Source organism: Leptosomus discolor, chromosome 8, assembly GCF_034619465.1.
Source record: "Leptosomus discolor isolate bLepDis1 chromosome 8, bLepDis1.hap2, whole genome shotgun sequence".
NCBI lineage: Eukaryota > Metazoa > Chordata > Aves > Leptosomiformes > Leptosomidae > Leptosomus > Leptosomus discolor.
Window position 1 is genome coordinate 14,820,731 of NC_141398.1, and position 26,101 is coordinate 14,846,831.

Here is a 26,101-nt window from a genome sequence, read left to right on the forward strand (position 1 = left end):
CTAACTAATGCTTTACAGATATTTCAAGGTCCTAAGGTAAAAGGTTTTACAACACTAGAGTTGTGAAAACATTTAAAAAAAAAATCATCAAGAAACAGGTAGTGCTTCTGGTCTAAACAGCTCTGAAAGAAACTAAGTCCAAAACCAATCTCTCTAATCAGCCATCTTCTAACTCCATTCTTCAAATAGGAAAGTAAAGCAGAGCTGCCTGCTTACTGTTGTCCCACACACAAGTGAAAAAGGCTAGGGCAGGGCTCTGGCCCCTTCCTAAGGGTCCCAGCCAAGCCAGAGCCAGTTTCTGGCTGCAGAAACTGCTGAGTGATAGAGCCATGATTCACAGTCACAGATCCTTCCTTAGTGACACTCTATCACTGTATTCTTTTCTTGCACAGGCCACCGAGGCACTAAAAATGTTATTAACAGTGTTAATCAGGGTAAGTCAAATGCATATTGAGGAAAAGGAGAAAAGGTGAAATTATGTAAGAGCTAAGAGATTTTTTGGGCACTTGATGAAGAGAATATCAACTATTAAAAAACTTATTTCATCCAGAGGGCTTGCATATTTTACTGCACAATAATACCACAGCTTTGTGTTCACAGAAGAAAGGCATGCAGCAATAAATTCTCAATCTTGTATCTCAAAGATATATTTTTAATACCAAGTGCTTTAAAAATTCTAATAAATATGTCTCTAAACCAGGAATATTCTTATTTATTACTTGCAAAGATAGAAAACAACCAGAATCACTGGTGTGTCATCCACAATTATCTTGTAGCCTTTAAATTTTTATTGACCAACACTTGTACTCACAATTACAATGTCAACTGAGATGTTAGCTGGTATATAAACATTTCCATTTAAGAGGGAAAAACTTATCTAAACTCTGAATGCAAGTAGTGATTGATAGCTTTTCTTACTTGAGTCTTCAGGAATGCTGTATTTTGCCATATTGTCCTCCAAGGGTCCCATGATTCTGGGCATGTCCATGAACAGGTTCACATGGCTGAAAAATGAAGAGTCTTCTTTACACACTGCCTTGATTACAGACTCCAGGGATCCAACAGCCGAATTTCTGAACCGCCCACCTTGCAAGAACTAGAAAAAACAGAAATGCAGATGAATCAAAGTTGCTTTTAGTAGCTTCAGGGAGTAGCCCTGGTGTTGTCTCAATATTGGCATCCAAGGAGATTGACAAAATTAGGCTGTTGAAACTGCCTACAAGAGTGAGGTCCTGCTGTGCTCTTTTCTGTTCTCCTGATCACCTTTATCATGGGGTGGGGGGGAGGGAAGGTAATGTGGTTTTAATTGCCAGGATACTCAATGGAGTATGGTGTACTACATTAAACTTTGAGAACTACTGTTTATTGGTTAGGTAGAAAAGGAATATCAAGACAAATGGACTACAGATTCCTTGATTAAAATGTTAGTTTTCATAGTAGGCTCTTCTGGTAGATTACTCCTGTCAAAGACAGCACGAACAACCAAAATCATTTTGCACATGAATGTTTGCAGGGAAAACAGTTGCTAAGAAGAAAAAATATGCAAGTGCACATGTCCTAAAAGCTTATTTTTCAAGTACATCCTTTACCTTGTTAGATGCACTTCTAGGTTTTGCACATCTTTAGTCATACCAGCATTTATTATTGCCATTTTCTCATGACTAGCATACAAGTAATGAGGAGAGCAATCCGAGTGCTTTCATGGCTTAAGCACCATCATTCACCACACTCAAAAAAACCAGGAAAACCCTCCCCCAGCCTACTCTGTGCAGCTTCATTTTTCAGATAACGTGCTCAGTTGTAACCAGTATTTCATGGAAGGCTGTACAGGTGCACAGTTCTAAGAGAGGATACAACTGCAAGGCAGTGTGTTGCTAGAGTACAACTGGAAGACTCATCGTCCCACCTGATACTCATTACTGTTGCAGATGTTTGTCAAGAAAAACATGACTAGACTATCAGATATCACTTGAAGACTACACAACAGGCCAATAGAAAAAAGACTGTGATATGTCAACCAAACACATTTGACACTAAAATAAATTAGCATTTGATCATTGGAATTTATTTTTTTTAAACAGAAGAGTCAATTTTCATAGTACAGCACTTTACATCAAGAATAAATCACAGACGGTTTAGAGATTGTACTGCTAGAAAGAGTTTATCCTGATCAATGCATTTACTGAAGTGCCAGGTGCCTCTTTAGGAATCCTGGATGAATACTAGAAAGTGTTATTTAAAACTCAGTGTTGTCTGCTCCCAAAATCTGACTTTTTGCATACAGTTTCAGCATACAGCATAGTAAATAAATAATATCCACCTTTCATAATACCATCATCTACAGCTCTCGAATGTGCTTGCATGGACTTTACTGGAGGAATAAACTTTATTTATGCACAATGTTGAATAAAAGTAGTTTTGAATCCTTATTAGTGACTATTTGCACTCGAAGGATAAATGAGGCTTATTTCAGTCAAAGAGCACAAACTTGCTAATTAATTCCAGTTCCAATCAAAATAACTTGAAGTTCAAATAATGAATATTTATGCGGTAAGCAGCCACCAACAGACTGAATCTACTTACTGTCTTTCAACTGAATATCCACTGACTCAACAAGATATGTTTCCTAAAATTTGGCTTTGATAAAGTGGGATAACTACATAGGATGGATGTTCACAAAAAGTTATCTTTGATCCAGTTCTAGTTTAAACTAGGTGATGTTGGTCTGTAATCAAGGCTGATGAATCCAAACAAGTAGCCTCCTACAAACAAAGTAATCAGTCAAGCCATTTGCTCCAACGAATTCATGGAAGAGGAAGGCTGGTACTGAAGATTAAAAAACTATTTGGAACTGGATTCTCAAATGGGGGCAAAAAACTTATAGCATAGAGGCCTCATTTCTCAGTGATGCCCAGTGACAGGACAAGGGGCAACAGGCACAAGCTGGAACACAAGAAGTTCTGCTTGAACATGAGGAGGAGCTTCTTTACTCTGAGGGTGACAGAGCACTGGAACAGGCTGCCCAGGGAGGTTGTGGAGTCTCCTTCTCTGGAGACATTCAAAACCCGCCTGCACATGTTCCTATGTGACCTGCTCTAGGTGGTCCTGCTCTGGCAGGGGGAGTTGGACCAGATGATCTCCAGAGGTCCCTTCCAACTCTTACTATTCTGTGATTCTGTGATTATAGAAGTAATCAAAAAAATTTTAAATCAATTTCAAAATCCCTTTTTCAGTTAGAAGTTGACAGAGGAGACAATCTGTCTTACTCTATTCTGAAGGTCCATGTATTTTTACATTAAAAAGCCTTACATACTTTATCTGGCAATCTTCCTGGGTCACTGAACTACTTTGCTGTTAGTTGTCATGAAAGTAAAATTCCAGAAGGATGGACTCTTTTGGAAACAGAAGAAAATATTTAGGAAGAAAAGTGTATAAGCAATATCTGCACTTTAGTCGCATATTTATTCAGTGGCATAAGTTTGGCCACTAGAAAAGAAGCAAAAAAAATAATCAATAATTAAAGGTATTATTGGAAAGTAGAAAAAAAAATCCATTTAAACCTGAAAAGGAAAGGATACTTAACAATAAACAACTTTTACTAGTCTACAAAATGAGAATAAGTTACAGAGACAGAAGAGCCCTTCAAATATCAAATATCTCATTTATTAACAAATAATGGATTTTTTAATCCACTACAAATTCTTAGGTGCAAAGTCAAACACCAAATTCCCAAGAAAAAAAGGAATTAACAAAAACTAAGAAAACAAAGACTGCATCAGAAAAAGTGACCAAGAAAAGATGAGATGTAAAAAGGAACAAAAATTCCAAGGTTAAATCTATGCTATGTTACAGGACTATATGGGTTGCCATGAAGCAAAGATTAAAACTGTGACCAGAGGGCCCTCTGCTGTTCCATTTGTTCCTTTGCAAACTTTTTTAAACAGGATCTTTTGAGGAGTTCTATCAAATAAGCAACTTTGGAATTCGCTCTAAAAAGAATACATTATTTGTTCGAAGGGAAGTCTGGCACAAGCAGAACTAATTTAAGGAAAGCAGAAAAGCTGTAAGCATCTGATGAAAGCCACCTTTTATTATGGCAGCCAAAGAGCCATCCAAAGGGGAGAGCCTCAAAAGCAAAACTAATATGCACAGAACAGCATCTTACAACACGACTCTGTCACACAGATTAGAAGATCCTGGGAAAGATTCATACCACTAGAGAAAACAGTATTTAAGTAAGTGTTTACTCTGTGCTGTGGTCAGAAACCAGTTTTCACATTTTACACCTGAGGGATCTTTTAGACAGTGGCAATTTTAGAACCAGATTCAATCCTAAATGTTCCACATAGAACAGCAAATCGAGAAGGCAATCCCATAGGGGATTTTTCTCACTTATTTAATACTAGATCCACCCCTATGCTAGCTGTATAGATGCGCACACAACAACTGCCCTTAAAGACAGGGACAAAAGAAATTTCCTCACTCACACCTCATGCCACTTTTTTTTTAAATGTCAGGCAGAAATATCAAATAAGAATCTGAATTGGCACAAACAGGAACCCATGGCACAAGAACTACACTTGCTATCTTGAAACCTTATCCTTTAAAAACAAATTTTTTCTTATAAGCAAAGTTATAGTCTGCTTATCAAAACAACGTACAGTATTAGTAGAAAAGGCATGGCTATCTCCAAAGCACAGATAATATATGCTATTAATCAGTAGCCTGACAACATATTAACTTAGGCTATGACCTCATAAGTCAATGAAAAAAGATATTACAGAAACAACACATCAACAGTCTCAAAATTACCAGAACGCTTGAAAGAGACCAAATGAATCTTCCTAGCGCCTATGCACTCTCTTCTCTCTAAGTTCCCAACTTTCTAGGGCACAATTGCTATTAGTGTTCCTCCTTACTAAGCACATATCCTTAACACAGCACATCATGTTGGGAATTAAGTTTGCATATTGAAATCATACACATACCTGCTCCAATGCAGAGATGTCAAGCACACCGGTATTTTGAATTCCTTGGAGGAACACTGGGAAGTTTGCCATGGCATGATGGGCTTTATTGAGAAGAGAGCTGATACTAGAAACCACATCCAGTATCATGTTTAGTACACGGCCTGTCTCAGATGGTGTCTTAATCTTAGAAAAGAAGGAAAAAATCACAACAATAAATTGCAATTAGAAACAAATTTGAACCTTTCAATGAAACACTCAAAAATATTCAGTGTTTTTCCAAAACCGATTACACAATATTCCTGCAAACCATGTTTAACAAAACTCCTTTTAGTATAACCCCCACAGTTACTCTGAAACTCAGCTATAGAAAAATTCTCTGGTAATGTGAGACAAATCAGGAGTTAAAATTCAGAGAACATGTTTATACCTACCAAGCTGAAGAGAGCTCTGCTACACAAGATGCTAATGGGATTTGCAACAACCTGCCCCCTTGGAACCCAGTGTAAATGAGAACTTCTCCTTCAACAGGTTCAAGATGTTCAATGCAACAGTTTAATATTTTTTAAATAATTAATAAATTAAATTAAATCTAGCAAGGACTGTAGTTGCTTTAGGAATCATATTAGACAACAAACTTTCCGGTCACACTATTTCTCCCTTTGCATTTTTCATACACACTGCCTTTTACGTAAAATAATTGTGTAAGTAAATAATTTCATTCACTATTTGAATAGAGTTCAATTTTCTGTTTGCCATTTCCACCATGCAAGTTTCGGCATTATGAATTTTCTCTCTATTTCCTTTGCTTTTATAGGTTATTTAGATGAAATGGTGATACAAACTGATTCATTGTTACCTGCCTATGCATGATAATAAAAACAATGTAATCTCATTATATACTTTCAGATGCTTCCTATGATTATCTTTATTTTATCCACCTTTATTTGACTTCCTACTATAATGACATCTGTCCTTAATATTCTTCTCAGCCTTCACCCGTTTTTACACATAAAAAAAAAGAAACAGATAATTCAAAGTAGAAATCTTTTCCTTCTGATATCATAATCTATTCTGGGAAATGGTCTTGTTTTTAAAAATGTGTGGCCAACCTGTTTAACTGTGAATGCAGCACCCAGAATATATCCATCTACAGCTTTAGATAAAAAATACTCATCCTTCCAATGTTATAACTATTTCTCAACTATTTGTACTTACAAGATTTCATGTTCTGTCAATCGATTATCCCAAAAGAACTGAAATAAACATCTGCTAACTATCAGAAATCCCGTCCAATAATTTTGATCTTACAAGTAAAAATATCTCACTGAAAACCCACACTAGATCCCAGATTATCTCCAGTCCTACAGATAATATGGTTTTGCTACAGACTTCTGCATCCCCTTCATTAGAACTTTGGAACTTGTACTATTCGTTTGACCTGGGTCATACAAAATATAGGAGGTTTGCCCTTAGAGAGGCTCATCCTGAGAGCTGGAAAAGCTCCTTCCTGAACGAGCCACCTGAATGCCAACATGACTTCTACAACAAATAAAATGCATTCCAGAGTGGTATGAATTTTTCCTAGAAAATAATTGTGTAATTCTTGTAATGTGAGCTCCTATGTTTGTTTTAGTTCCAGTGATTAAGAAGTGACTAATTGCATGAACTGCAAACTCTGCTAAAGATTAATAAAACTGTCTTTGACCTTCCATGTTTTTTCTAAAGCTTTCATAATTAACTCCTCGGTGATAGTTTTCCAGAGGAAGCAAGAAATGGAATATAGTAGCACCTACCAACCCCATTCTGTTGTTTTGTGGAGCTAAATGAAGACAAAAAAATGCCATATGTCCAATGTTTGCTTCCACAGAGAAAGAACATCTGAAGAAATAATAGAATTATTCATTTATCTACCCATGTGCTTTAGACCACCTTCAAAAGAAAAATAGGAACTGAATGTGTTTTTTCCATCTTACCTTGTAAACGATATGACGTAAGTTCAAATTCTGTATAATCAGTACAAACATGGTGTACAAATCCAGTGCTGGTGAAGAACATAGTTCTTCCACTGCCAGGGTAGTTTTATTGTTTTCAGGTAGCTTTAGCAGCAGGCTAAGCACTTCATCACATCTTCCAGTTAAAGCCACCACAAAGTCACTGTAAAAAACCTATCATAGTGTATGTGTATTAATTTTTTTTCCTCCCTGAAATGCATCACCTTATTTTATAGTCAATAAGGTGAGAATTTGCGTCACAGTAACATGACAATTTTTAATCAACAGACCTGAAATAATGAACTGTAGAGCTCTGTATCAGATTGGTGTGTTCTTACTTTATATTCTATGTACATATAAAGAGATGAAGTATATTTCTTATAAAGATTTACTTCCATTTGTGAACAGGTTGCTCATTCATTCTATGAGCATTCATACCACAAGCAGGCTTATTTACAATGCTGAACACGCCCTTTCTAGCAGATATACAGCTTTGCTGCAGAAACACCTAAAGATCAAAATCGAGGTGTACGAATCACTAAAATCAAACAATATGGACCTTCCTTCTTTCAGAGGACACACATATTTAACACTTAGGGATATCTATATGGCACAATGTTCACTCTGAGCCAGCTCACATTTTCCAGTTCCATACTCCTTTAAAGTGTTATTATTTAATAGCTGATGAAGGGCAAATGCCTAAGCAGACCTTGGGCAAGACTACAATAACAACTCCTTGTATAATGATGGCTTGTTTCTTCCTACAAAAATGCCACATCAAAAGACAAATGCTTGCAGCCCAGATCTCAGGAGTTCTTAGCTACCCTTTCTCCTGAAATGCCTGAAAGAAAGAAAATGGCATCAAGTCCAGAAAAATTACAAGTTTGGAGCCTGTAGGAGCCAAAGTACAGTACTTAGGGCTCCATTGTATTCCTTAGGACAGAACCTGCCCATATTGCCTCCACTGAATGCATCTGTAGCTAGTAACAGTACTCAGTGAGGGAGAGGATCCCCAAGAAAATCAAATTAGGAGCCAAAGTTGGTCAAGATATGCAATTTAACTCTTTCATTTCTATGAACATTCTAATTTCCAACTTATGAATTTGACTTTTGGATTTTTATTCTGAAACAGAATTTTGCCTTTTTGAGTCCAAAGGATTCCCTATATATTTAAATATTCCCTTTTTTGTGTGTGTATGAGAAACAGACTATGAGTATAAATATAATTCTGCTAGCAGCAGAAAAGGATACCAATTTGGACTTCTTGTTGTGGGCAAAAATTGACTCTGTGAAACAATTTGAAATTTATTTCCTCATATCCCACATGAATATCACCATTTCAGTCCAGTTTTAAGCCATTCAGTGTTTTATTCACTCGATTAAGTCCCTCTGAACTTTCCTTGCAGCTTTGTGAGTACCAGAATCCAAACTCCTATGTTCAGTAAATGAATGCTTATAGTCTTCAGGTTACAGGTTTTGAGCAGTTCCAAAACACTTAATCACATGGCAATGAGCATGGCCAAAGCATAATATTGTGGTAGAAATTAAGGGTAAGTGAAATAAGCACAAACAATTCACAGGCTTACTCTTACCATTCCAGAGGCAAGCACAGTAGTACTTAGTATACAGTCACAGAAATATAGTGCTGCAATGGGCCCACATTCATCATCAGGGTTATCAGACAGTGGCTATATATACCATAAACACAATTTGCATGCCTAAATTGTAGCTTAAGAAAAGTGCTTGTGTATTTTGCATAATCAGTAAGAGACATAGGCTTTAATGCTCCAGTTGGACTGGAGGAGGATTTAAGCACTTAAAAAATTCTGTATAGATATGCAAATGTGAGATGTGTACATCTAGCTAAACTCTACATAGGACTTTGGCAAAAAATGATGATAGAAAGTAATTTGAAAATTCAGTCAATTAGCATTATTATTGCAAAAGATCAAAGGTGCACCTAATCCCATTTAACTGAATTGCTTCCAGATGACTTGTCTCATTACCATTTAGTGGTATCAAAATAACAAGCTAACAATAAAGACAGTCACACTGCCAAAGAAGCAGAAGAAAAAAATCATGTATAAGTAGTTATGATGGTCTGAACTGCCTTTTTAATAGCCACACTTTTCAAGAACAAAACTTGGAGCTGTTTCTGTAACTAGAGCATCAGTGACACCCAGTGGCTGCTTGATTGACTTGATTAGTTTATACCAAATATACCCCTGGAGTCTTTTCAGTCATACAAGTATTAATGGGAGAGAGAACCTGTAAGTTAGGTGGCGCTTTTCATGATTTCTATTAATCACTGGGATCACAGGAAACAGCAACAATGATAACACACACTGTCCTTCACTCAGAAAACTTACACAATCCACCCTTTAGAAAATACTCAAGAGATAACAGATAAATAAAGTGATTAGGCAAGATACTGATAAGATAATAAGAACAGTGAGCACGTGAAGGAATAATAATAAAAAAAAAAAATCAGAAAGCTCCATACTACAAGGATCAGAGGTGGGAAGATACAAAATTTCTCAAGTAATCTCATCTTTTCTACAGTACCAAAATAGCAAAATCCAAGTTCTGTGTCAGCACAAGAGGGTAAAACACTGTTGAAAGTAGTGAAACAGTGCCATTTAGACCAGAAGACTATTCTAACATAAATTGATCTCTTAATGCTTCACTTTATTATTCTGAAATCCTAAATCTCACAAAATACTCCACATAGAAGTGACAAGTGAAAATATAAGCTTTCACACAAACGAGGTGGTTAGTTTTGTTTCTGTTGGCTCATCAGGCTGTAGGTTGACCCATTAATTTAACACTTCATTTTGATCTTTTACCTTTGAATGAGAGATACTGGCTTCCAAAATGGTATTGATAGTTTCTTCAGAAATATTGACAGAACCACCAATGTCCAGCCTCAGCTGAGTAACATTCTGCACACACTCTTTGACTTTCACATCTGGAAGAGAAGAAAAACAGTGCTAACAGTACCAATCTGCTTAATTAAATTGCCCACAGACTGTATCCTTTTCTTAGATTTATTCGGAGGGGTAATAAATGACACAAACTTCATATCATGTAATTCACTTCTAATCCAAATGTAAAGGTCACTCTCCTGGCAAACTGAAGGGCTTGTGCATCTGTTTGCATTATCCTCTAAAAGCACAGCTTATTCCACATCCCTCTATTATGAGAACATTTGAAATAAGTGAAGCAGCCTTTAGTCCTTTAATATTTTCTTCTCCCGCTAACTTAAGTCCCCTCTTCTTTCTAATGAGTCCCTGCATCTTATCGGACAGACTGACAGTTGTGCTATGCCAACTCAAGTATGTGGTCATACAATGTATGTACACATGTGTGCAATGAAAATATATTGCATTGTCAGTAGTCTCCATAAACAGTATCACTTTAAGGTTGGAAGAACAATGAAACAGTTATTGTCCTACAAAATTACGCAGCAGTGACTTGTAAAAAAGTGAAGAAAATTGAAACTCACCATTCAAAAGATTAAAATTGCTGAGAAAAGCTGCCACTGGATCTTCTGACAACTGTAGCTCCAAATTTTCAGACATCCTGAAATGATAGCCTTAGTTTCACAAGTTATCAGAACTAACTCATTGACATTACCATGTGTAAAGGGTAACATGAACAGTGAAACAGTCACTAAATGAGGCAAAAGGGTCACATTATGCTCTATGTGCACACACTGTGCGTGCAGTAAACAACTCTACAGACCTTCTCATGCTGTATTTATATGGTGCGGGGATCATCATATTTCATGCCTAAATGACACTGCAAGTTTAGAGATCATCCCATGATGGCTAAGTGCTCGAGCAAACAGTAGCTTGTGGAGAAGCACAGGTCTAGCAATGTCTCACTTCCATGATTCTTACTCAACACACATTTTTAAAACCTAGAGATAAAAAGCGCTGCAGTTCACTATGAATAAAGTCTATCTAATTGTAATTTAAGTTTTAAGTAACAAAGAGTATACACAGATCAGATATTATTTACCATTCAAAAACTGGGCATGAGTCTATGGTCTGTAAGAGCAGCACCTAAGCTCAAGTTCTTCTGTATTATTACTGTAATTCACAGAGACCGTTCAAGTCCGTTACGAAAACAATCCAACAATCAATCAAACCACTACAGCAACAATTATAACAAGGACCAATTGTACCTGACAGCAAGTTTGAAATACTCTGTAGTAGCAGTTTTATTCATTTACCTAAAATCTACTATTTTTCCTCAAGGGAATAGCAAATATCTGAAATTATTTGGAGTTCAAGCCTGTCAGTTTACAAGCACCATCCTCTGTTTCTGACTGTTTGAACCACTGAACGGATCTGAATGTTTTATATTTTGCAACAGATATCCAGCTGCTGAGAGGACAAGGCCACATCGAAACAGCTTTAAACAAAAAAATAAGATATCAAAATTTTTATCTAACTCAGATCATGGAAAATTTGAAATTTTCTTAGCTGTGATTCAAAGAAGTCTACTCCTGGAGCAACAAAATCTGCTGCAAGTGCTCAGCAGAAGTGTAAGGGCTTTTAGAAATATCCAGAATTTTGCTAAATTACTTTAAAAATTTGTGCAGTACATCCACTCGATTTTCAGTTAAATGAGCAAAGCTTAAGGACACTTTGATAAACAGTATTTCTCCTGTAATTACATAATTTAGAACACAGGCATATGCACAAAATAACATCTCTAACAAGAACCATTTGGGGTACCACAATGTAAAAGGCTTTACATTTGCAGCCGTCTCTGTACGTTCCCCAACGTTAGTTGACATTCACAGCTGCCATTGCTGGTATTCTGCAGGGCTCTCAGGAAGCTCTCCAAAACATTAGAAAGTTTTTGGTGTATATATGGCATACTCTCACAATCCACCTTGTTGAAAGCAGGCCACATTCTTTCCATATCCTACAAAACACAGTGATCATGTGGTTGTAAAATTCATGAGATTATGTTATTGTTTGAAGTAGCAGGTCTTGGCAACTAGATGATGCATATTTTCAAATGAGAACATGAGTAAGGTAATATTTGTCTACTCTTGTATTTGTAATTGAAACTGGGCAAGAGATTTTCAAGAACCAAGGAAATTTTCAAAGATCTGAGTTATTTGTGAATTTTACCTAGCCTATCAAAAAGATTCATCCATTACCAGCTATGCCAACATTTTAATTTTGAAATTTAGTTTCAAAAGGAAAGCAGCTTTTTTTTTTTTTGTTTTATTTCAGGCTGACCTTTTTCCCCCCCTTTTCCCAAAAAACCTGCTCTAAACAACACCAGTTTCCATTCAGTAAAGCAAAGTATCTGGATACCCATAACCAGAGTTTTCCTTGCATTATGCTTTGTGTAGCATTCATTTTATCTTTTCTTCTGAATATTCACATTTCTGATTTTCCAAGGATTTTTTAATATTTGCAGAAGTAGGTCATAGAATGTTGGTGACTACAGAAATGCATTTGTTCCAGAAACAAGTTTACTTGGAGATACGCATGATGCCTCTTATGCCTGTTTACCTTGAAATACTGCTGTTCATATCAGCAAAATGTCTCTGTAGACAAACTAGCAGAGCTATTTCATAAAGTGGAGGCAAATTCTAAACTAAAAGCATGACTTTAGTATTTTGTCTGTGTGTGCATGCAAGTGTGCACTATCCAAAGGCCTGCTTCCAACTCTGGATGAGTCTCTAATTTCCAAAAGTTACTCTCTTCTGCTGGTAATTTCATGAACTGTTAAAGAAAAACAGACTGATCCCAACTAGTAACCACAATCACTATTTTAGCTTGAATGACTCTGGCCAAGAAGTTTATTTGTCTCTAGCTTGATTTCACAGCTGTTCCCGTGAAAATTTAAAAGTATAAATGTACTCTGATTCATGAAATTAGTAGTATCACAAAATTTAAAGGAATTAGAAAGGGACTGCTGTTTGATATTGAATGGCAACCTAATTTTTCTAGTTATAGGAATTCTAGTTCTTCTAGTTATATTTACAGCTTTCAGAACTCAACAGCATTTACTTAAGGAATTCCTTCGAGGTATCACTATCAAAAGCACTGGAGCTCTACCCTGAATGATGGACTCATCATTCAGATAGTAGGAAAAGAAGAAGAAATTCCCATTACTTTCCAAAGTTTAATGCATGTTGTAAAGAACACTTTTAGGTGTGGAAACCACTCAAACCTGATAATGATCTTGAACCAGAGTGATTCCTTCAATGACAGAGAGGAGTAAGTGACCCATTAATCCATCTTTACACTTTGTAACAACACAGAAAAGGTTGCCAATGACAACTGGTTCTTCTGTAAAAGAAAATGTTCAGACTTAATCAGTTAAAAAAATAAATAAAATACCGTAATGAAAAGTTAACCAAATAAAAAGGGACAGAAATGTTTTTGAAAACAAAAAAAGTCTGAGTGTAGAGGCACTGAGACATATTTCTGGCTAAATTTATCACTGCAGAGGGCAAGAAGAGCTAGTTGGATTCAATTTCCATTACTCTTCTCCATTACACTTTCCAGATCAATTATAAGAATAGCAATACCTGCTACAGAACCAAAGAAAACTGCTTTTTTGCTCTTTGTAAGCAAGAAGCGTAACTCTGAGAAGCTGTGCACATCAACCACATCTACCTCATCTTGAGGCAGGCTCCCCTGATCCTATTTGCCTGTGGAAACATCAGGACTTTACTAACCCTTCAGTGAGTAGTAACTTCCAAACTAAAGCTACAAGGAGAGAGAAACAGCATTACATAGACTTTCAGCATATCTAGGGATAAAGAAACCATATAGGGGATATTTACCACCTGATCATCCATGGAAGAAGTTTCTACCCAAGCTTTCAGCCCCCATGTCCCTGGAAAAATGCTCCATTCACCTGTCTGTAGTGGGTTTATACATGGGATAGCAGGGAAGGAGTTTGGCTTGACAGTTAAATTCTGCTTCATGGAAGGATCAAGTTTGGGGTTTCCCCTGTGTTTTTTTTCCTCATGTTTGGTTCATAAGTCAAGAAGGAAGAATAATAAACATTCACCACTGCTTCTAAACCAAGGAAACCTTGATCTTACTCACAGGAGTAATACAACGCAACATAGTAATGCAAACCAAGTCAAGCAGTTTTCATCTTTTCTCATTAGGTTTTGGAATGTTTTCTGTATCAAATGAAACAGTATGAAACATCCTTATGACCAGAGTATTAAAATAAGAATGACAAAATTTAGTTCCTTAATCTCAGTTCTCTCAATAAATAGACTGTTCTTCAGAGGTCAAAGACACATCTCAGGTGCCTGGCACACATTTTCAGTATCACTGAAAGCTCAGCCTTGCTACTGTTTTACTCTTTGGGAACTACATCTGTCACAGGAGAGTGGAGAAGGTAGTAAGAATTGGGATGTAATCACATCTTATGTTTTGTTTGGAAATGAAGTTGATATAAGACATTACCAATCTCTTTCTTTGGTCTAGAACAACAGGTTAATGCCTCTTAATTGTTCTTGGCAAACAATTCTGAGCATAGTTGGGTTAAAATATGAAGTTTGAAAACCAAAGGCTTTGGTTTCCCCAAAGAAAACATAGTATGAAATCACACCGTTAGGTCAACTGATACAAAGCCTTTCTTAAAATGCTCATCTTAAGGGCCTATAAGCAAGGAATAAAACAAGCCTATCACGTTAAAATTTGAATAATTTGTTGAATATGATTCAGCTAGAGTTAGCCAATTCACCGGTTCACCATGGCCAGAAGTAAAAGGTGCTGCTTCCTTTATATACCTGCCAAGTTTTCCCTTCTGTCAGCTATATGCGGCCTTGTGGTAACTCTGGCTCATTAAAAAAAAAAATACAACCCTCTGTGACTTGACTCAGTTCAGTGGCCTCGCAGAAAATTATCCAGTAAAAAAGATAAGACAAAACCCAAATGTGTATACAGTCTTCTGCTGGGTTTGTGAGTCAAATGAAAAAAAAAAAAAAAAAAAAAGGAAGAAGTTCTGGTGTGTGAGAGCAAGCCCAGGAGGAAGGGAAAGAGCACACAGCTAAAAATGAAAGAAGCTCATTAAAAATGAGTAGCTGCAAGACTTCCTGCTTCCACTGAGATTTTGAATCAACTTGACTACTCCAAGGAACAAATCATCCTTTTATGTGATCTGTATCAAAATTTTTCCTGTGCCTCTCTTGCTTTGATTTCCAGGCATCACTATATGCATTGCTTGGCATCACCTGAAATAACTTATTTTTACAAAAGGTTCCTTATAGTAAAGCCTTAACATTAGAGTGACCCATACAGTCACTACTGTGGTAACTAACCTGAAAAGATTTTAAGAACGTTCAAAAAGGTAAACTGCAACTTCTGCAACAGTAGGACACTAGCAGGATATAAATGTTTTTGAAGAATCTTGCAGATTTTAGATGCACTGTAGAAAGATTAAAAAGAAAGCATTATTTTCATATTGAGGGTACCACAGAAAATTTTCAAATTACTATGTATGGTTGTGATCTTCAATGGACCATATAAGGATTTCAATATTAACAGTTTGACATTTGTCTGAATTATTTCAAAATCAGTACATAACACTTCCATGTAAAAAAAAAAAAAAAAAAAAAAAAACAAACAAAACCACCCAAACAACACAACACAACACCAAACAGGTTTTCATGAAGGCAGCAAGCCATCAATCAGCTTTCTTAAGACCTTAGGAGTGCCAGAAGGTACCTTAGCGAAATAAGCAAAATCGTAACAGCTTCAGAAATACTGAGAGCCCACAGCATATACAGACTTGATGGCAAAGAGCAGAATACTCAAAATCTCTGACAATCAGCATTTGGGGAAAGTAAACCACTTTTCTAATATTTGCTTTTGATTTTTCAGATTTGGCTAACACCTGACCCTGCCGACCACTGGTTTCACATATTTGCATAAAATTAATCACAAAGGCCTAAATATCACATCAGAGTCATACATCAACTTCTATCTGCTGTTTCTCAGCTGGTCTATGTTAGTAGGATCAGTAGCTCCACCAGCAAAACAACCTAGAGCTGTTTGGAGCAACCATCTTGTGGGATTCATTCAGTGAGTGTTACTTAAACGCAGCAATTCCAGTCCAGCAGTACTTTTATTAAGTAATTTGTCAGTAAACTTCTTCCTGAAACAGTTTCCACTGCTGCTGGATTACATTTGATTTGAGTAATCTGGCAAAAATGACATTGAGCTCAAGATTCCTTCAGAAACTGTATTTGTGAAACTGAACAACTTAACTCTATAACCATAGCCCCAAAAGGGTCATCTTGTTCGCATAAGTCGTCAGCAAATTTAAGCTGAAGTCCTTTCAAATACGGTATATCTACATTCGGATTTAAAAAGAAAAAATAACCAGATCACAAAAAAATACCCCACACAACAAAACATTATTCCCAAGCATTCCTTAATGTTTAGCTCCATAGCCAAAATGACTGTTGTTCACCAATAACTGCGGGTTCAATGTTCAGACCTGCAAGGATTTTAACACACTTGTATCTTCAAATATTTGAGTCTGTAATAATTCCAAAGAAACTAACTCAAGTATTAGTACAGATGACTAAACACATAAATAACCTGGTCCACACAACATAATGTGATACCAAATATGGCTGGTCTGAACCATATAAATTGGTTCAAAATGCCATTTCACTCAAAAGTACAAATCTGAAACAAAAGAGTATTAACTTCAAAGTTTTGATTGAGCTGTTTACAAAGACCCTTTCTGTCATTGTCAGCACACTGTCAAAATGAGTACGTACAAAATGCTCACCTCATTTCTGACATTATATCCTTATGCAAATCCTTTAGTAAGAGGGTTATTTTGCTCCCGTCGTGTTCTGTGATAGACTGAAATATCATTTGCAAGATCTCTTGCATGATCTCCAGAGCTCTGTTTTGGAACTGAATAGAAACTTCTTCATATTGTGCATTATCAAAAAATGAATCAATGAGGTCAACTAACTGAAGCTCAGTATTGTTTGTATGCAGAGCTTCTTCTATACCAGCAAGATCAGCAATTATATGAAGGAGACTGTTTAGCAAAACTGAGTTAGCAGTATGAGTATTATCAATTTTTTCTCTAAAATGACCATCAGCAAACAACATACCAGTGTAATCTTCGTTAGACTTATTTTGGAATAGTTCCAGAAAGTCAATAATGTCTTTGACAACCAGCGGTAGGTCATTCGATAAATTTTCATTAGCCATGAGGAGAATTAGAGCACGCATTATTTTAGGATAATTTTTATTGTTACACTCGCATAGAAAGCTATTCACAATCTCTTGTATGTCTTCCAAGTTTCTTAACATACCATCTACAGATGATGTATTAAACTGCTGTGTTAACACATCAAGAGCCATTGAAGAGGACTGTCCAGTGGCTAGCCTTAGTAATCGAAACTCTTGATCTATCACTGCAAGTAAGTGTCTAACATTAACATTCACCAATAAATCTTCTATGCTTGTAACTATAGGAAACCAGAAGTTCTCAAAGTTACCAGATATATTACTGTTTCCAAAAGCTGATAATATCATAAGCATTGAGTACGTCTGGTTTCCAACAGAAGACAGCGTCATTAAAGGCTGAATTACAGAAAGAAAAGAAAGGACAGCTCCTGTATTCAGGAGTCCAGAAACGTCACTAGTCATATTCTCAACATTAGTAAGAACAGTCTTTATAAGTGATGTTCTTGAATGTCTGTTCCAACTTAGACCACCAGAAAGGCCATCCAGCTGTTCAAGAACACCTTTGACCTTCTCCATTTCTGCCACCGGCACACTGCTCAGTGTTTCTACAATTTGTAAAGCCGCTTGTCTCTTTGGTGTGGAGGAACAATTGATTGAATCTGTGTTATTCACCCGCAGTGGCACAGCGTAGAGGGATAGCTCATTCCAAAAATCCAGCAGCTCTTTGAGAACCGAGACATTTACATGACGGAGCTCAGAAAACTTCAAAAGAATAGAGTTCCATTCTTGGATCTGATGAAAAAAGCAAGTCAGATTGTGAGTGATATCCATCTGAAAGTCTTCCATAGTGCATGAGGAACTGTCCAGAGTGATGAGTTTCAGCTCCTTAATGACTTCAATGACTGCATTGTAACTAAGAGAAGAATTGCTACGCACAAAGTCACAGGATTTAAAAGTGGGATCACTCTGAGGTATTGCTGTTGGGAAAGTCCCACAGAATGCTGCTGAAAAACAAACTGAGGCATCTGCACGTTCTTCAGACATGTCTGTCAGTGTCTCCAGTAATATCAGAAGACTTTCTACTTGACTAGACAACTCCTCTTCAGTAAACATTGGCATTTTCGCTTCATGAGTCAGTATGAAAGTGTACACTTCTGTTAGTGCTTCCGTGATGTTTCCATGAGCTAATCTTTCTGTAAGGCTGATGGCATCGAGGAGGAGATGGAACATATCTTCTACATCACAGAGCTCATCTTGTTCAAAAAGTCGTGTTATTTGCCATAAGCCAGTCAGGTTCCAACTACATGTACTGTTCTCAAGTGCATCCCACCAGTCTGTTAACATTCCTAACTCAGAGTTCTCAATATACAAAGGTTTGATATTTTCAAAGAAGTTATCTAGGCTCCTCTGGACTTCTTTGAATTGACTTATCAAGAACTCAACATCCATGTTCCTCATATTTTGCACCAAGGCTACCATATGCTTTAGAAACTCTCTATCATCTCTTAATGGAAAGCCAGTAAAACTAGAAGAGTTGAAAATTTTAAGTGCCTTCCTTACCAGTTCAATATTCAGAACTGCTGTTTCTATCAGTTTCTGGAGAAATGTTTTGTGTTCACCCTGCAAGTTTGAGTCAAGATTACTAATCACATATTGAAAGAACTCCATCAACAAACCTGTATTGTTCTCTTGCAAGAAAGGTTCATTCTCAGCATCCAAATGAGAGGAGCTGTTTTCTAGGATTTCAAAATCTTTATTTTTCAGAAAAGTTGGAATTTCTGCCAAAAGTTCTACTAATGAAAGCTGAACAGGGTGAAAAATATTAAGGAACACACTCAAAGTCCTGTTAAATGCATGGACTGACTGACTAAAATGAGTCTTATTTGATGTATACTGTGAGTGCCCCACTAAATCATTGACAACTATTTGTGTTTGTCCTCCAGTGTTATTTAAAAATGTAAAAATAAATTCAAGAACACTAATGTAATCTTTCACATAAAACTCAGGGAGAATAAATGTTAAAGTTTCTGCTATAATATTGAAATAAGCATTTACACAAATCACATCGGAACCAGTTAAGGAACATTCAGGGAGTATCAAATTAGAAATGAAATTAACGAAGTCCATCATGTTCTTTAGCTTAGCATCTCTCTCAATGTTTCCAAGAGATTTCAGTAGGAATAAAATATGTTTTGCACTTTCAAAGTGGGAAGGTGACTTGTATTTTTCACTGAGATTACTTAATTCATGTATCCACCTGTTACAATCCTTTGTTTCATCCACTGTACTATAAAAGTTTAGAAAGGAAGTAAGATGAGATGAAAAATTTCTTTGTGAATGGCTTATGTCTTTCACAGTATTATCCAAAATTAGTTTGGTAATATTCTGGAAAATGCTGATACAAACCATATACTTGTCTTGAGGAACACTTTTAAAGAAAGCAGTTGTGTCTTTTATCTCAGTGAGAATAATTCCAAGTTCCTTTTGGGAGAGCTTGAGAACAGCAGAAAGGGAATTTCCAATGGAAAATACAGTAGCACCCCTATCTTCTCCCTTGGATCCTCCTGAGATGAAAGTATCAAGCCAAGAATTCAAAAACTCTCCATTAACAACCTTCAGTATAGATTTCTGTAATTCCATTATCATGACTCCCATAGTTTCTAAGCCACCTTCTAAACTGTTACCTTTAAGCAAGCTTGTGACATCAACTGCATTGTTAAATACACTTTGAAGATTAGCAAGGAAAGTTTCAAAATCTTTCCAGTCATACAAATCACCACCTCCTTCAAACATGATTTTTAACAGATTCATTGCTGCTGTTGTAGCTTCAACAATAACCGTAGCTGTTTTATTGCACAGTTTGTCATGCGCTGCATTTAAAAGACTTTCAGAAAGATTTGCCAAATTGTTTCTTAGACAGACAAAAAAGGTTGAATTAAAATTTAAGATTTCAGACGCTTCTTCAAAAACTTCTGTCCAGGTTTGAAGCCATGTAAAAGTGCAGTGCAAAGCAGAAGGCACACTTACCTTACCTCCCAAGTTTGTTATATTAGACAGAACACTGTCCAATGGCAGCAGAAGTAAGTTGTAAACCTCTGTTGAATGATCTACAGAAGTAATGTTTGATTGATAAAAATCAACGCACCCATTATTTACCAGACATTCTGAGGAAATATCAAGAAAATGTTCCAAAGAACAAAAGGCAGCTGTTTGGAGCTCTTCATCTATAAACAAAGTTTTAAGGCTGCTCAGAGTGCTATAGACAACTTGCATGTCTTTTTTTCCTTTCTGTGCAAGAGACAGGGCCTGAAACTCTGTGTAGTTGTAAAAGATCAGTAACTTTTCACAGAAAGACTTACTGGTGAGGTTCCAGAGAAGATCAACGATTTCAGACAGAAAATCAAAAACTCGCTCCCTGTCTTGGAAATCATGCCATACTTGAAAAGATGAAATACGTTTTGAAGTCTCATAAAGAAATGTTAACATAGTGCTATTGCTCTCAATATTGAAGACCAGATCATCATTTTGATAAAGAGAGAAAAGTATTGGAAGAAGTGAGGCCACACTAGTACTGTTTATTTTTTGGCTGTTTTTTAAGAAATCGTGCACAATTTCTTCTAATTGTTGCACTTTATATATAAAAGTTGCATTTGAGAATAATAAAGAGGAGTCATTACTCACTCCGTGAATTGCACTGAAAGACACATTGACATGATCATCAGTCAATGATCTGACCTCATAGATGTTCCTTAGGAAGTTTTCACTTAAGTGTTTTAGATAGTTCAAAGCAGCAATGTTTAACTCTGGCCAATCGGTCAGGCTATTTTGAAGCAATAGCATACTTCTATTATGGATATTATTTTCTGTAATGGAAAATATAATTCTAGATAAGGTCTCCAGTACTTCCTTCTTTTCCACTTGACTCAAATGAGAGAGCCCAGAATCAAGTTCATAGAATACAAATTTCACTATATGCCCCAAAACTTCTGTCTTCCCTTTTGTCCAGAATCTCTGAAGTGGCTGGAAATTTTTTTGTAGCTCATTATGGAGTTCAGAAACTGCAAGTGAGAAATGGGTGGCAGATTCCTTCCCCTCAGCAAAATTTTTCAACCATATAATTGTATTATTCAGGACATTTTCGATTAGATACTGGTTTGAAGCAGCTGAGAAATCAAGCATTATAATTTCTTCTATGACTTCTACAAGATGAATCAGGTGATCCATTTCCTTTTCATGAGAAATCCTTAAGTTTTCTTCTCTTTTCAAAAACTCTTTGAACGATGTCAAAATCCTGAAAAATTAAGCATAAGTTTTATGCTTGTCAGTTACCTAGCAGACAGACAAGAATTGGTTAAATATGTATTTTATAATTTTAGAATACTGTTTTATTTACTTAAAGAAAGTTCAAATGTCATTTAAATAGCAGTCACAAATTAATCACCACAAAACCTTAAATAGCACAAGTGACAATCACTTCGGTTTTCAAAAATGTGACAAAACTCACTGAAAACTCACATTCAAATCAAAACCTGAATGTAGGCAGTTAGGTTAAAGAAGTGTGCATTTATCAGTAATTATGATCTAGCTTGTAAGCCACAAACACCTTTGAGTACGTCACATATTCAGCTGCTGAAAAGAACAAAACTTTTGTGCTCCACAGGCCAGTTGTTTTATAGAAGGGAATTTTCAAATAAAATTGATGAAAACCTCTAATTTTCCATGATTTCTGAAGAACTATTTTTGTTTTATCATAATTATTGAAAGCAAAAACATTCCAGTTGACAGACTTATAGCTGAACACTGTTATTTTAGCATACAGAAAAAAAAAAAAAAAAAAACCAACAAAAAAAAAAACCCATGAAGTCACAGTGAAAATTGGAACACTCCAACTGATGTTTCCATTGTGTCAATACTATTTATCAAAAGAAAAAATGTTTACTAGATCTGTAAGACTGGTCAAGATTGAAGTGCAGGGAAAAAGGAGCTTTCCAATGCAAAGGTGTCAAGTTGAAAATATCTTCACGTTAAATATGTTTTCTTTTACTAGCTAAAATGCAGAACACTTTATTAGAAAGCTTTGTGAGGGAATTTCTGCATCAGTTACTGGAATGGCTTCTACAGGAGAGAAACCAAGCTATCAAACATTGAAAAAAAACCACCCATTCCCCACATAGAATCTCTTTCCTAGACCTATTGAAGTCAAAGAAATACCTCTGCATGTATAGCAAAGAAATCAGATGATTTTGTCAGTACTATTGTAGAGAGAAAGTAGTGAATACTCCAGAAAGAGTATTTAAGACCAAATCCAAACCCTTACCCTAGCAAATGTGCCTTCGTTGATCTTTATAGTGTAGTTGTGAAAAAACACGAAAGAATGATTGAACATTCAAGATATCAATTTGCATTCTACTCCTTAACTTCCATTTTGTTTTTACTGTAGATATCAAGAATATCTAAGATTTTGAAAACCCAAACCAGTTCTTTGATTCTAGAGCTCATTTTAATCAAGGTGCTAAAGTTTCTGTCAAGTTCTGCTTGAATGAAAAGCACAACATGATATGTCTAACCAGGGAGGAAATATTCGGTTTGATTCTTCATCTTTCACTGCATTGATAGTGGTTATTTCCATTTGATAGGTTAAACTAAGGATTGATTTAGCAAAGGGCTGAATAGCAGCATAATGGAAAATAAAGTTCAAAGTTCAGAAATGTAATTTAGAAAGTATTCTTACCTATTAACAGCTGTGATCGCATCGCATGGTAAATAGTTAACAGCACTTAATAACAGAGGCAGCACTCAACAATTAGTCTGAGGTTGTTCTATGAGGAATATTTTTTTCTCCTTTTAAACCAAGTGATAATTAAATGGCTTCTGTTTCACTGTTCATCTAGACATTAACAGGGCTATAATGCAAGTAACTTAGTGACAAGAAGCCCTTGTAACAATACATTGGAACTGTCAGGAGTGCAGCACTTCGGTTACTACTGATAACACACCAGAGATGGAGATGTCTTCTTTTTTTTTTTTTTTAATGATTTTGAGTAACAAAGAGATAAGTTTCTTTGCAGGATTCTATTTCTTCCCAGTAACACTGAAAAACACCAGTCATTTGGTGAAAAGAGGCAAGGTAATTATGTTCAAGAATTACAAAAGTCCAAAGTGGGGGTAGGATAAAACGATTTCTGGAAAACGGTTAAACAAAGAAATCACATTGACTAGTTCAATCTTACCGTGCCCAGGAAATAAATGAGGAATAATCTGGTAAGTTTTGCAAAAATGCTAAACGATGACCTATGACAGTCTCCAAACTGAGCTTTTGTCTAAAACAGAGAGATGGTTCTAGTCCATCTGCAGAGAAAATAAAAATTTCGAATCAGATAAAAAAATGTTCTTATGAACACATATATTAACAGCTTCATTGAATCTCACTGAGTCCTACCAATTAAGTAGGACTTGAACGTGTGCAGAAAAAGAAATACATTACATACATTTTAAAAGAAGTAAATGTGAAATTTGTATTAAAGCGTTTGCTGTTAGTTCTGAATTATTTAAAGGAATGAAATACAGAATCAATAAATATCAGCTCCGCGTAAGGCACACCTGTATTTTCCTTACAGAAAAAAAAGCAAATACAATTCCTTACTGGAAAAAAAAATATAGAAGATAACTTTTGAATTCTACATGAACTGTATAACTAGTTCTAACATGATTACTTTTATTATACCAGAGCACTCTTCATGCTGTACTTAGCACTGAAATGAACTTTAATATTTCTTTTCCCTTAGAGATTCAGTAAAGAGAAAACAGCTCTGCAAAATTCACTATTACTGCTCAGATAACTGAAATACCTGGAACTGTAATGGATTACAAAACAATCAATTCACATTTGAACAGTTCATTTCACTAATGCAGTTCTTCAATTAAAAAAACACTGCTTATTTTTGCATACATTCCATAGCTGCCCACTTACTGATGAGGTATTCACCATATTTCTGATTAGTTCTACAGAAAAAAAGAGCAGAGGAAAAAAAATAAAAGCATGTTCAGAAAAACAGATCTTTAGCAAGACCAGACCTTTCACAAATCACAACAACTAGCTTAAAAAAAAAAAAAAAAAATCCATCGGTAACATAAATCCTTCAGAAGCTGGAAATATAAGTGGTCAAAAAATGGAAAAATTGGAAGCATGATGAGAATACTTAAAGGAAACAAATAGGTGATTCTGGGCGAGATAATTTTCTAGAGCTATTTGGATAAGCCACATTTTCATAGCTCCACCAAAACGTCAAGAAGAGTAACACAAATATTCAATGAGAAAGTATTCTGAAATGAAGGATCTCCCATTCCTCAGCATAAATCTCAGATATTTCGAAGTTTTCACCAAATTTATTCCAAGGAAGTCTAACAGCAGATGGGTCAGGACATCTGGAATATCACAAGACAACTGGGATCAAAAAAAATAAGCATGGAGTCTGTTCGTAATACAAAATAAGACTAGAAGTACCTCTACTGAGTGACCAGCTAGTCTGGTATCCCATTTATATCTTGAGCTTAAGAAGCATTCCTGACAGAATACTGTTGCAAAAAATAGAGACTCCAATCAGGTTCAACCAGGTAGAATTTTCTCAGCAGAAGTGGACGATTCCACTTCCAAAAATTTTCCAGCTGGCACTAAAATCACAGCTATTTACCAGAGTCAGGCTCTGTATATTGTAAATGTTCCTTGCTAATGATTCAGTTATCTAGTGAATCCTAAGGTTGGCGAAAACACAAACAGAAACAAACTCACAAATGTAAAGATCATCACTTTTTGCCTTTCTGAGGAATACCATACTCCAAACCACACAGGTAACCATCAGAATAAGGCTTGTACTGTGCAGTAGTTCTTTCCTCACCTGACTGACGTCCCATGGAGCCTGCTTCCTCCTTCATGTATTGAGCTACCTCACATGTCCAACTGACAAAAGTTGTTAAATCCTTCCAGTATGGGTTTTCCTCAAAAGCAAACAAAATTTCTTCAAGTGTATTATTAATTCTGAAACAACACAGCAAACAAGACTACCATGATTAAACCAGTGATTTCTTTCAAAGTGAAATTACCTTGTGAACATGTTTCTCTGTAAATCTCTAGCTAAATTCTGTTGCTACTTTATGTATAGAGGCAGTCCTACTGACATAGGGAAGAACTGAGGCAGGGAGGCTAATAGCAGAGACCTTTGCTAAAGAAGTCTGTGGCATAGCTGTTACATCACACTAAGCACATCTAGACTTTACTACACAGGTTTGTGAGCAGAAAAAAAAATAATAAAAAGCCTTTTAAGAAACCTCCAACAAAATGCTCTGGTTCAAAACGTAGCATCTTGAAATTGAAAACAATTATCAAGAAATGCTTCCTCTGGTCCTGAAACACACCTTTGAATTAAAAAAATATTGCTTTGTCCCTGAAAAAAGCAAACGATCACAAAATGCCTTGCATAAAGAAAAGCACTGAGCTTTTCTTGCTCTTCAATGTTACCTAAAGCCAAATCTCTGTTCCCAGGGGCCTTTTAGCTCTGTCAGTGTTTTTGATGCTCAAAAAAGGGAATATAAGACTAGTCCTCCTGATGATTTCATAGTCATTTAGAAACATGGAGGGAGAGAAGGCAATCAACCAACAACAAAAGGGATGGGAAAAATGACAAATTCTCTAACATCTAAGATGTTGTTAATATCTGTGGATTTAATCCCTGCTGCAAATACAGCTTGTAGAATTTCTGACAGATTCTTGAATCCTTAGAGTTAAGAGTTTTACTACTTTAGTAGCAAAATTTTCAGTCAAGTTTCTCATACACGTAAGTAATGTAGGCGGTTGTCTTCTGCACATGTTTAAGTTTGTGACCTAGCACATCTGTCCAGTATAAATGCAACTTCACATTAAAAGCAT

General features: G+C 36.0%; 2 protein-coding genes across 2 annotated transcripts in view; both read right to left on the reverse strand.

Annotated features, from left to right (window-relative positions):
• The window catches only part of ABCA13 (ATP binding cassette subfamily A member 13), a 152,183-nt gene extending 138,350 nt beyond the window's left edge, over nucleotides 1–13,833 (reverse strand). Inside the window, 8 exon segments of the mRNA XM_086469448.1 lie at nucleotides 919–1,096; nucleotides 4,989–5,153; nucleotides 6,944–7,135; nucleotides 9,808–9,929; nucleotides 10,467–10,543; nucleotides 11,727–11,899; nucleotides 13,166–13,284; nucleotides 13,815–13,833. Of these exon segments, the coding sequence (XP_086325574.1) occupies nucleotides 919–1,096; nucleotides 4,989–5,153; nucleotides 6,944–7,135; nucleotides 9,808–9,929; nucleotides 10,467–10,543; nucleotides 11,727–11,899; nucleotides 13,166–13,284; nucleotides 13,815–13,833 (1,045 nt within the window).
• A 2,925-nt stretch (nucleotides 13,834–16,758) lies between these two features.
• LOC147414962 (ATP-binding cassette sub-family A member 13-like) lies at nucleotides 16,759–21,402 on the reverse strand. The gene has a single exon (XM_086468994.1). It carries the CDS (start codon nucleotides 21,400–21,402, stop codon nucleotides 16,759–16,761), a length of 4,644 nt encoding a protein of 1,547 aa, XP_086325120.1.
• Between the last annotated feature and the right edge of the window lie 4,699 nt (nucleotides 21,403–26,101).

What these genes read in the sequence shown, in the direction of transcription:
- LOC147414962 (XM_086468994.1), bottom strand. Translation starts at nt 21,402, where the DNA reads ATGGATCACCTGATTCATCTTGTAGAAGTCATAGAAGAAATTATAATG.